This window comes from Megalops cyprinoides, chromosome 1, assembly GCF_013368585.1.
Source record: "Megalops cyprinoides isolate fMegCyp1 chromosome 1, fMegCyp1.pri, whole genome shotgun sequence".
Classification (NCBI taxonomy): domain Eukaryota; kingdom Metazoa; phylum Chordata; class Actinopteri; order Elopiformes; family Megalopidae; genus Megalops; species Megalops cyprinoides.
The window spans coordinates 8,351,529-8,364,531 of NC_050583.1; the positions used below are offsets into that span (position 1 = coordinate 8,351,529).

The 13,003-nt window shown below is 38.6% G+C and overlaps 1 protein-coding gene across 1 annotated transcript; it reads left to right on the plus strand.

Annotated features, from left to right (window-relative positions):
* The first annotated feature begins 3,757 nt into the window (after nt 1-3,757).
* On the plus strand, nt 3,758-6,215 carry LOC118787977 (GTPase IMAP family member 4-like). The gene is made up of 3 exons (XM_036543775.1): nt 3,758-3,782; nt 4,880-5,605; nt 6,145-6,215. The coding sequence occupies exons 1-3, from the start codon at nt 3,758-3,760 to the stop codon at nt 6,213-6,215; spliced, it is 822 nt and encodes a 273-aa protein (XP_036399668.1).
* The last annotated feature ends 6,788 nt before the right edge of the window (nt 6,216-13,003 follow it).

Below are 13,003 nucleotides of genomic sequence, written 5' to 3' on the forward strand. Positions count from 1 at the left end.
TTGTTTTGTCTTCCCGGTGTTTCGACCCTGCCTGCTCCTGATCCCCCTGAACCTGGATTGCCCTCGGACTGCCTCGCTGGTTTTGACCCTGCTTGCTTGTCTTTATGATTCTGCCTGTGACATCAATAAATCTGCCCGTAACTCTACTCTCTGGTGGCCTGTGTTTGAGTCGTTGCCTGAGCCTTGACATGTTCACGTTTCAGTGCTTCTGACTACCGGTTAATATTTCCGATTTCCTTGCAATCCTGGTGGAAGATTAATTAATGCAGTAAATAACTTGTATGCAATTTAAGACCTGGTCAAGCCAAAAAGAAATGACACAACACTTCTCAAAAAATTAACCCTACTGATCATTTCATATAACACACATTTTAAACTATTGGCACTGTATTTTTTAATGATGATTTATTTTTAGATTCATTTCTTACTGATGATTTGACTTATTTGAAGATTCACTGCACTGGTTCCAAATGTATTCTTACATGTTTTCAGAGCACTGTTATGATCAATGCTTTTATGACTATGTTTGTGCTGGAATGAATGTAATGTAATATAATGTCTAGTCTTTACTGTAATAAACTGGAATTTCAAAGCTTGGAATCTGTATGTTTCAATTTGAAGTTTTGAAATTTGAAATTTACTTCATTTTGATTCCAATTCAAAGTCACGTACTGAATTCAAGTTTCAATGAAGGTATGTAAAGACACTTCAATCCACATCACTTGCTCCTATGCACCACAGTGTAACATAGGGATTATTTGCATGTGGCACTGTTAACACAGAACACCTGCTTAGTCCCTTTACCAAAGAACCACAAAGGAATACTTTTTGTTATTGGGTGAGCTGGGAGAATCCAATTGCAGAGACCATACAGTAACACAAATGGGTTGTAAAGAAACAAAGCCATTTCACTGAAGACTGAAAAACACCACTCTTTGTGCACAGAACCATTCACCATTCAGGGCAGCTCAAGACTTACCAGGGAACCAAGCAACAGGCAGGGTTTATATAGGACACCAAACAAATGAAAAGTCTAACTACACGTGAAAACGGTTGACTAGATTAGTCAAGTTACAAACAGGAAGACAGGCCCTCTGGTGGAAGTTCAGGGAAACAGCAGGCTACAGGACCAGACAGCCTGTTACAAGGAAGCCTGCTGGTTGTTGCAGGAAGCAGTCTCCGAAACCCTGACACTTTTAAAATGAGGCAATATGCAAACTCATAACATCGATCCTGAAATGGGATAAAATTCTTATTGTATCAGGAGATTTTACATTCAATAGTCTGCCAGTATCACTTGCATCATCTTAGAATTCAGTAAAGAAATTCTTTTATAAAATCATTTGTATAACATTTTTTTAAAAATGACTGTTAGAAATGAAAAAAATAAGACTGCTGTTAACATTGATCTGGGTTCAAATTGTCAAGGTAAATAAGATTTTTTTATTTATAATTTTTCAAAACAGCATATGACTTTGCAGAGCACATATTAAATAAATGTATAATTAAAAATGAAAAAAGGTTAAGCATTAATAGCTGAAAGGAATGTGTCCTTTTCTGCAAACTCACCCTCTTATTAGCTCTTGTATTCTGTTTCGGATTCCAGCGGCTTATTTCTGTTTTAATTGGCCAAGCCCACATTATTTCCTTATTCAGCAGCCTTATATCAGCAGGTAAGCCAGTCATTTGCCATAGATCATCTGGTATTTTCCAAAGACAGGTAAGAAGCCACGTCTCCCAGCAACACTTCAGAGGGTCACCAGTCTGGCAGTTTACAGTATCAATTTCACTTCTAAACCTTGAGGAAAACGGGGACTACAGAATCAGCAGCAACATCAGTGTTAGGTGAGTATATTGTGTGTCATTTACTTTCATGTTCTATTGGCTTCCATGGTCTGTGGCAGCAATCTGGCCCCGTCTGGTGTTGCAGAACTGTTTTCCTCTTTTCCTGAGCACTGACTTTCTGATTGTCATTCTTCATAAATGTGCACCTTTACCTTCAAACATGCATGACTGGAAAGCTTGGTTTCTTGGCTTTGAAGAAACATTTATGTGCCTGAAGCAATCTTTTAACAAGTGAATCTTTGATTTCTGATGTAAATTAATACACTGGGGTAGCTCTTGAATCCTCACCTGAAAGGCATCAGTGAATATCCACCTGTGTAAACAAACCTTATGTCAGATGTGAGCTCTGTTAGGGGCTTGCCTGCTAATCAAGTAAACAGTGAATTTCTGTTCCTCAGTGTATGAATGAACAGATGCAGAATATCCTAAAAACAGGCCTGTGATCGGTTTCACTCCACTGATTGTGTCCATAGTTTTTGAACCAAAACATTTTGATACTCTTGCTTCTGCCACTGTGTGCAGATAACATCATTGTCATGTTCAACAGGAGGAACTTAAAGAGCAGCTACACTTTCATTTATAAGAAAATGAAAATATAAATCACAAGTGAGGGTGTTACTGAATTTCCTGTAAATGTTACCTGGTCCATCTGGTTCAACCACATTAAGAGCTGACAAGTACATATCTGCAGTCCAGAGACCACTGAGGGATTAGTTTACCATATATGTCATAAGCTTCATATGTTTTACATAAGAGGAATACAGGTAATCACAGGCCATTCAGACAATGATGTCTCATTTATTTATAAGAAGAAGACCATTACATTACTGAAAGTTGTGAAAGTTCTACTTACGAAACATATAATTCTGGTCCTTCTCTCTGATTGATCAATTCAGTGCTCAAACCGTGTGTATACTCAAAGTATATCATGGCTAAACCATAGCCTACCTTAAAGAATATTAATTCCTACATAAGCAAAACATAAATAAATAGACCCTCTGATTGTACTACGTAATGATAGCAAAAAAAAAAAAAAAGGCTGCTTGACATGACCATAGCGTTGAGCGCAACTGGAAAGTAAGTGCTGACAAAACAAAAGAATAACACAACCTGTTAACTAGCTAGCTAGGTATGTGTAATGCTACTGCAAGTTGTGCCTGACAACACCCTTCAAGGTGTGACTACATTAGCAATATACCATGGCCTCCTATGTCTCATATATTATACAGTATTCAGAGGCCTGAGGAAAGAGAGGAATGCATGTATTAAACTTGTCTGAAAAGAAGTGTGGCAGTGTGATGTTCTCATTTGGCAACTGAGCTGATAATCAGAAGACAGTTGATTGTATTTGTAAGCATGGTACCTAGCCTGAACTGCTTCAGTAAACAGCAAACAATTCTGTTATTATCTGAGGGTCTTTTTAACTGTATCTGATGCCCTTAACCGTAGGGTTACAAAGCCGTTTTTTTTCTTTCTCAGAAGACTTACTCCTTCACCTTACCTTACAAACATCAAACCAAATGCAAAATAGTGAAATACTGTCAAAACTAAGCTTTTGTGTGATGCCTCCATGGATCTATTGACCAGCTCATTTCCTAATCTATCATCATATTTGGAATTTATCATGATCCTCTAAACCAAGGGATAAAACCATAAAAAATAATTTCATGAATTCATTAAAACTATTAATTTTCTAAAACTTCAACATACAGTGAGAGGGATGTTGGATCCAGTGAGCAGGTGTGGGGTGTAGTGAGTTAAAGATACAAATCACCTGGAAGGTAGGTTTACATTGTTCCAGAGTTCTGAATTTTTATACCATATTTACATTTTCTCTTTTGGCAGACATTCTCATCTGGAGCAACTTTCAAAGGAAATCGAAAGTGAAATCCCTATAAAGAAGAAAGGAGAAATGGATACATTAGCTATTGAAACACGTGGGTTTTTCATGTTCTTGCCCTGATTACATTTTAATACCTTCTTCTTGCAACAGATACAAGTAATAATGAACATAATTAAAAAAGAGTAAAAGAGTGAAAACAAAACAAGATAACTGGAGCGATACGGTAAAGCTAGCAAGTGCATCAGCAGGAGCAGCAGTGGGAGCAGCAAGTGCATCAGCAGGAGCATCCTATACCAGCACCTGGGTATAGGATCATTGGTATCAGGTCATTATAGATTATATTTAGGAGTTAAATAGCACAGGTGGCTCACTCAGCAGGCAGTTGAATCCCGTCTATCTTATCCGGTGACAATGACTGGTGTCCCACAGCAGCAGAGCAAATTGGCTTCCACCGGGGATCGGGGTGGGTAGGTCAGCCTGGGATTCCTCTCTCACTGCTTTCAGGCACCCTGCGGTTTTTCAGTTGCCTGCTGAGTTGCTGAGATGAGGCCAGTGGAGTAGTGCCCACCCCCTGTTGAGTGCCCACTCCACTGTAGTGTGCTGTGTGACACCGTGTGAAAAATAGCATTTGAGTGCGAGTGTATTTTTTTTTTTGTATTTTACAATCTTTTTAACAGATGATGTGAGTAAATTAAAAGAAAGAGAAAGATATTGCCTTTCTTTTAGAGCTGTGACATAATATGCTTTCAGTCTCACTAAAGACACACAGATCAGTCTCAAAATACAATCACAAGTTAGCTCAAGAGGAAATATGTGGAGTGGCAAACATTAAGCTTAAAGGTACTCCTTTTGATATATCGATTTTTGAACAAGAGCTTTTTTATTACTAGTTAACTTTCCTTCAGGGAAGTCAGGGAAGAGACATAAACACTAGCAGTTGTCTGTTATCATTCACAAAATAGTATTGTGGTCAGTATAAACCACCATAAAGGCATTGACAACAACACAGTAAACTACTGAAAAAATAAAGATTTAACAAATGGGACATATTGATCAAGACATAATAATTCACCATTAAATCTCAAAAATATGATAACAATATTCTAATGTACTGTCTGGCATAATAATCTTGTTTTAAATCTTGTTACCAGTATATGATATCCTGTGTTCAACTACTGTGTTGTTCCACAGGTTCATCTGATGAGCTGAGGATTGTGCTGGTGGGTAAGACTGGAGCAGGAAAGAGTGCGACAGGAAACACCATCCTGGGGAGAGAAGCATTTAAAGTAGAATTCTCCCCAGAGTCAGTAACAAGGACCTGTGAGAAACAGGTCACAGAGCGTGGAGGCAGGAGCATTGCTGTGATTGATACCCCAGGTATCTTTGACACATCAATGACTGAAGAGGAGTTGAAAATGAAAATAGAGGAATGTGTCCAGTTATCTGTCCCAGGACCACATGTGTTTCTGCTGGTCATCAGACTGGGGAGATACACACAGGAGGAAAGGGATGCAGTGGAGTGGATCCAGAAGAATTTTGGAGAGGAAGCAGCGAAGTACACAATGCTGCTGTTTACAGGAGGAGACGAGCTGGACAAAGAAGTGAAGGAGTTTTGTAGGCAAAGCAGTGAGCTTTGGATTAACATCCACAGATTTAACTATCATGTGTTCAACAATAAAGAGTTGATAGAGTCCACTCAAGTTAAAGAGCTGCTGGAAAAAATAGATGAAATGATAGAGAGAAATGGAGGACTGTGTTACACCAATGAGATGTACCAGGAGGCTCACAGAAAGATCACAGAAGAGGAGGAGAGAAGAATGAAGGAAGAAGAGTTCAGAAGAGTGAAAGATAATGAAGAAATAAAAACAAAGAAAAAAAAGAAAAAGGCCACAATTGTAGCTACAGGAGCAGCAGCAGGTGCAGCAGCAGGAGCAGCAACAGCAGGAACAGTAGCTTTAGTAGCAGCAGAGGTAACAGCAGTAGCTGTGGCAGGAGCAGTATGTGCACCATTACTGGGTGCAGTGGCAGTGGGAGCAGCTGGTTATGCAGTATATTTAGGAGTTAAACTGCGTAAGTCCCGAGCAGCTCAGAAGGCAAGTGGCTCAAACCAGGCTGAGCCAATTGCTAATAATGACCAGCATCCCACAGCATCGGATGTCACCCAGCCTCCAAAGAAAGGCCACTTCACTGTTATGCACCTTATGAGTTGTGGTACAAAACGTGGCCGATGACTACATGCGAATGGATTTTTTGTATTTTCAAGCAAGATTCTTACATTTGTATAAAAATCTAAGAAAATAAGCAATGTAATCTTGTTGGTAGATATTATTTGATGCACATACAGGCTACTTTGTTATTGTAAACATTGAAATGTTCTGTCAGTACTCTGCCCTCTTAGCTGTGGTGTTTTGTTTTTTTTTTTTTGTCCATGCGCTTTTGTTTTCCTTGTGTTCTAGCCCTGCCCCGCTTTCCGCCCGATCTCCGGCCGCCTGATTACCTGCACACCTGCTTCCCATTCTCTCGTTAGCCCTGCTCTATGTCTTCCCATGTGTCCCTGTCTTGTTGCTAGTTTGTAGCAGCATGTGCTCTCACCTGTTTCGGCCCCGTCGTTTCTCTTCTGTGTGTTTTTTCTTTGTTTGACCTGATTGTTGCTGACCTGATTCCTGCCTGCTGCTCTGCTCTGTTCGCCTGATTGTTTTGTCTTCCCGGTGTTTCGACCCTGCCTGCTCCTGATCCCCCTGAACCTGGATTGCCCTCGGACTGCCTCGCTGGTTTTGACCCTGCTTGCTTGTCTTTACGATTCTGCCTGTGACATCAATAAATCTGCCCGTAACTCTACTCTCTGGTGGCCTGTGTTTGAGTCGTTGCCTGAGCCTTGACATGTTCACGTTTCAGTGCTTCTGACTACCGGTTAATATTTCCGATTTCCTTGCAATCCTGGTGGAAGATTAATTAATGCAGTAAATAACGTGTATGCAATTTAAGACCTGGTCAAGCCAAAAAGAAATGAGACAACACTTCTCAAAAAATTAACCCTGCTGATCATTTCATATAACACACATTTTCAACTATTGGCACTGTATTTTTTAATGATGATTTATTTTTAGATTCATTTCTTACTGATGATTTGACTTATTTGAAGATTCACTGCACTGGTTCCAAATGTATTCTTACATGTTTTCAGAGCACTGTTATGATCAATGCTTTTATGACTATGTTTGTGCTGGAATGAATGTGATGTAATACAATGTCTAGTCTTTACTGTAATAAACTGGAATTTCAAAGCTTGGAATCTGTATGTTTCAATTTGAAGTTTTGAAATTTGAAATTTACTTCATTTTGATTCCAATTCAAAGTCACCTACTGAATTCAAGTTTCAATGAAGGTATGTAAAGACACTTCAATCCACATCACTTGCTCCTATGCACCACAGTGTAACATAGGGATTATTTGCATGTGGCACTGTTAACACAGAACACCTGCTTAGTCCCTTTACCAAAGAACCACAAAGGAATACGTTTTGTTATTGGGTGAGCTGGGAGAATCCAATTGCAGAGACCATACAGTAACACAAATGGGTTGTAAAGAAACAAAGCCATTTCACTGAAGACTGAAAAACACCACTCTTTGTGCACAGAACCATTCACCATTCAGGGCAGCTCAAGACTTACCAGGGAACCAAGCAACAGGCAGGGTTTATATGGGACACCAAACAAATGAAAAGTCTAACTACACGTGAAAACGGTTGACGAGATTAGTCAAGTTACAAACAGGAAGACAGGCCCTCTGGTGGAAGTTCAGGGAAACAGCAGGCAACAGGACCAGACAGCCTGTTACAAAGAAGCCTGCTGGTTGTTGCAGGAAGCAGTCTCTGAAACCCAAACACTTTTAAAAGGAGGCAATATGCAAACTCATAACATCGATCCTGAAATGGGATAAAATTATTTATCCCATTTCATAAATGGGATTCATTTCAATCCCATTTATTGTATCAGGAGATTTTACATTCAATAGTCTGCCAGTATCACTTGCATCATCTTAGAATTCAGTAAAGAAATTCTTTTATAAAATCATTTGTATAACATTTTTTTAAAAATGACTTTTTTAGAAATGAAAAAAATAAGACTGCTGTTAACATTGATCTGGGTTCAAATTGTCAAGGTAAATAAGATTTTTTATTTATAATTTTTCAAAACAGTTATAATTTACCCCATGGGTGGGGCTAATTGTAACAGACAGGTTTAGTTGTAACACTTGCTAGAAAAGTCTGATAAATTAGTACAAACAAGGTTAATTCAATATAATTCTATACTGTATGAAACAAATATATTTTCTAACCATACTGCATTATATATTATCTATCTATATGACAGACAGACAGATCAATCGATAGATACACACACACACATGTCAAATTATATGTGAATACTGACATGAGACTCCCTTATCTGTTTTTCTTATTCAATGTCTCATTCTGTGAATAAAAAGTTACATGAAATTAGTTGTTTTTATTTCATATGAGAGAGAAATAACTTCTTGTCATTGTTTACAAAAGGTGGCTTAGCTGTAACGCCGTGTAACAACTAACCCCGCAGTATGGAGGCTGTACTTAAGCCTAGCTAGTACTTGCTGTGAGCTCATCACATGTTTCAAAATGGTGCTACATTATAGGCGACAAGACGGTGATCAAAGTAATATAAGGTTGGATTTTGTGATTTACACACACAGCTCAGTAACTGAAAAACACTTGTGCCGAAAAAAATTACTTGCATGCCCTGAAAACACTCTTTGGCACAGATTTCTTCAAAACGCTGACGAATCTTTCTGAATTTTCGCAGGAGACCGTGGCTAGGAAATGTGGTAATGTGGCCAGAAGCACACGCTGCTTGACCTTGTATATAACATAAAAAGTCTGTGTTACATTTTGCCCCACGTTAGGTTGTTCCCCGTGCTCCCCTAGAGCTTGACCCCTTACCTGAAATGCATCAGTGAATACGCACCTGTGTAAATAAATCATATATCAGATGTGAGCTCAGTTAGGGTTTGACTGTCGTTTTCTGCTAGTAATGTAAACAATGAAGTTCTGTAACTCAGTGTATTTATGAACAGATGCAGAATATCCTAAAAACAGGCCTGTGATCGGTTTCACTCCACTGATTGAACCAAAACATTTTGATACTCTTGCTTCTGCCACTGTGTGCAGATAACGTCATTGTCAAGTTCAACAGGAGGAACTTAAAGAGCAGCTACACTTTCATTTATAAGAAAATGAAAATAAAAATCACAAGTGAGGGTGTTACTGAATTTCCTGTAAATGTTACCTGGTCCATCTGGTTCAACCACATTAAGAGCTGACAAGTACATATCTGCAGTCCAGAGACCACTGAGGGATTAGTTTACCATATATGTCATAAGCTTTATATGTTTTACATAAGAGGAATACAAGTAATCACAGGCCATTCAGACAATGATGTCTCATTTAGTTATAATGCAGAAGACTATTGTGCCACTGTTCTCTTGAAGGATCTGAGGGTCTCATACTCCTTTGCAAATTGTTGCACGCTATTCCATACATTAACTAATACCATATAGTGTCAGTTTGAAACTTGCTTTCATGTCATTTCCACCTATGACCCTCTGGTTCTGTTAATATAATCTATCTTGAAATGGCCTTGATGAACATTCTCATCCATGTCCAAAAATCTCCATTTGCTGAGAATAAAAAGATTATGTGTTATATATTTAATATATCGTGTCAAGACCTGGGGACCGGTAGGTTGGCAGCCTTGAGGTGTGCATTATTATAACTGACATCACAATGAACGTGATGAAAAGAAGCCACATACCTCAGCACCACTTCACAGAGTCACCAGTCTGGCAGTTTACAGTTTTGACTTCACTTATAAACCTTGAGGAAAACAGAGACAACAGAATCAGCAGCAACATCAGTGTTAGGTGAGTATATTGTGTGCCAGTTAGGAAGTCTTCTATTGACTTCCATGGTCTGTGGCAGCAATCTGGTCCCGTCTGGTGTTGCAGAACTGTTTTCCTCTTTTCCTGAGCACTGACTTTCAGATTGTCATTCTTCATAAATGTGCACCTTTACCTTCAAACATGCATGACTGGAAAGCTTGGTTTCTTGGCTTTGAAGAAGCATTCATGTGTCTGAAGCAATCTTTTCCCTTAAAACTGGAGAAATACCAGATGGCTGGAAACATGGCAGTGTAGTACTTATCTACAAGAAAGGAGACCAGACTGAACCAGGAAATTATAGGCCTGTCAGCTTAACTTGTATAGCATGCAAAATACTGGAATCCATCATTAGGGATAATTTGGAATTCTTCCTGGAACGAAATGGTGTTCTAAATGATAGCCAACACGGTTTTCGCAGAGGGAGGTCGTGCTTAACAAACCTCCTGGACTTCTTTGAGGAAACTACAGCATGTCTGGACTCAAACCAAGCTTATGATATTATCTATTTGGACCTTTAAAAGGCATTTGACAAAGTTCCGCACGAGAGACTCATATTGAAAATGACATCTGCGGGAATTACAGGAGCTATCACCGAGTGGGTTTGAAGTTGGTTGTCTAATAGAAAGCAGACTGTAACTGTGGGAGGAATTGTATCACAGCAGGGTCCTGTACGAAGTAGAGTCCCGCAGGGATCGGCGTTGGGGCCTTTGCTATTTCTTATATACATAAATGATCTTGATGCAGAGGTTAGTAGTAAAATAGTAAAATTTGCAGATGATACAAAACTAGGGGGTCTAGCCAACAGTATAGAATCAATTAAGGTAATACAGGAAGACCTAAACAGCATCCAAAAGTGGGCAGATACCTGGCAGATGACATTCAATTTAGATAAATGTAAAGTCTTGCATGTGGGAAATAAGAACCTTAGACAAGACTACTTCATGGGTGGAAAAAAATTAGAATGTGCTCAATTTGAAAAGGACTTGGGAGTAATGGTTGACCCAAGCTTAACAGGATCTAGGCAGTGTGCTGTAGCAGTAAAAAAGGCCAACAGGATGCTGGGATATATAGCCAAAAGTATTGAGTATAAATCTAAAGAAGTTATATTGAAATTATACAATGCCTTAGTCAGACTGCATCTGGAATACTGTGTGCAGTTCTGGGCACTGCACTATAAAAAAGATACCGAAGCTCTAGAAAAGGTTCAAAGAAGGGCAACTAAATTAGCTCCTGGCATGAAATATAAAAGCTATGAGGAAAGACTCAAGTTACTTAACCTATTTAGACTAAGCGAGAGGAGGCTTAGGGGTGATTTAATTGAGGTATTTAAATTTATAAAAGGAATCAATAAGGTCAACTATAATAGACTCTTTAGGGTGAGTTCAGTCTGTAAAACAAGAGGACATAAATGGAAACTAGTTAAGAGTAAGTTCCGCACTGATATAAGGAAATATTATTTTACACAAAGAGTTATCAATACATGGAATACGTTGCCAGGCCATGTAGTTGAGGCAGAGACCCTTGCTGTGTTCAAGTCTAGACTTGATGCAGTTTTGGATACTCTTTAATTAAGAAATGGCAAGCTTAGTTGGGCCGAATGGCCTGTTCTCGTCATCATATGTTCTTATGTTCTTCTTATGTTCTTTTAACAAGTGAATCTTTTATTTGTGATGTAAATTAATACACTCGGGTAGGGGAGCGTAGGGCACAACCTAACACATTTTGGTTTTTGCCAAATAATTTTAAAAATATTTAAGTTGGAATAATCGTTTTTATACAAGCAACATATACATCTCTGCTACAAACAAACACTTGAACTTTGTTTCTAGCCGTTCATGTACAATTCCACCAAAAATGACAGGAAGTGCAATGTTACAACTTACCCCATGGGTGGGGCTAATTGTAACAGACAGGGTTAGTTGTAACACTTGCTAGAAAAGTCTGATAAATTAGTACAAACAAGGTTAATTCAATATAATTCTATACTGTATGAAACAAATATATTTTCTAACCATACTACATTATATATTATCTATCTATATGACAGACAGACAGATCAATCGATAGATACACACACACACATGTCAAATTATACATGAATACTGACATGAGACTCTGTTTTTCTTATTCAATGTCTCATTCTGTGAATAAAAAGTTACATGAAATTAGTTGTTTTTATTTCATATGAGAGAGAAATAACTTCTTGTCATTGTTTACAAAAGGTGGCTTAGCTGTAACGCCGTGTAACAACTAACCCCGCAGTATGGAGGCTGTACTTAAGCCTAGCTAGTACTTGCTGTGAGCTCATCACATGTTTCAAAATGGTGCTACATTATAGGCGACAAGACGGTGATCAAAGTAATATAAGGTTGGATTTTGTGATTTACACACACAGCTCAGTAACTGAAAAACACTTGTGCCGAAAAAAATTACTTGCATGCCCTGAAAACACTCTTTGGCACAGATTTCTTCAAAACGCTGACGAATCTTTCTGAATTTTCGCAGGAGACCGTGGCTAGGAAATGTGGTAATGTGGCCAGAAGCACACGCTGCTTGACCTTGTATATAACATAAAAAGTCTGTGTTACATTTTGCCCCACGTTAGGTTGTTCCCCGTGCTCCCCTAGAGCTTGACCCCTTACCTGAAATGCATCAGTGAATACGCACCTGTGTAAATAAATCATATATCAGATGTGAGCTCAGTTAGGGTTTGACTGTCGTTTTCTGCTAGTAATGTAAACAATGAAGTTCTGTAACTCAGTGTATTTATGAACAGATGCAGAATATCCTAAAAACAGGCCTGTGATCGGTTTCACTCCACTGATTGAACCAAAACATTTTGATACTCTTGCTTCTGCCACTGTGTGCAGATAACGTCATTGTCAAGTTCAACAGGAGGAACTTAAAGAGCAGCTACACTTTCATTTATAAGAAAATGAAAATAAAAATCACAAGTGAGGGTGTTACTGAATTTCCTGTAAATGTTACCTGGTCCATCTGGTTCAACCACATTAAGAGCTGACAAGTACATATCTGCAGTCCAGAGACCACTGAGGGATTAGTTTACCATAGATGTCATAAGCTTTATATGTTTTACATAAGAGGAATACAAGTAATCACAGGCCATTCAGACAATGATGTCTCATTTAGTTATAATGCAGAAGACTATTGTGCCACTGTTCTCTTGAAGGATCTGAGGGTCTCATACTCCTTTGCAAATTGTTGCACGCTATTCCATACATTAACTAATACCATATAGTGTCAGTTTGAAACTTGCTTTCATGTCATTTCCACCTATGACCCTCTGGTTCTGTTAATATAATCTATCTTGAAATGGCCTTG

Coding starts and splice junctions, on each gene's coding strand:
- LOC118787977 (XM_036543775.1), top strand. CDS start 3,758: ATGGATACATTAGCTATTGAAACAC. Junction 3,783..4,879: donor TACATTAGCTATTGAAACAC/GTGGGTTTTTCA, acceptor GTTGTTCCACAG/GTTCATCTGATGAGCTGAGG. Junction 5,606..6,144: donor AGCTACAGGAGCAGCAGCAG/GTGCAGCAGCAG, acceptor CTTGTGTTCTAG/CCCTGCCCCGCTTTCCGCCC.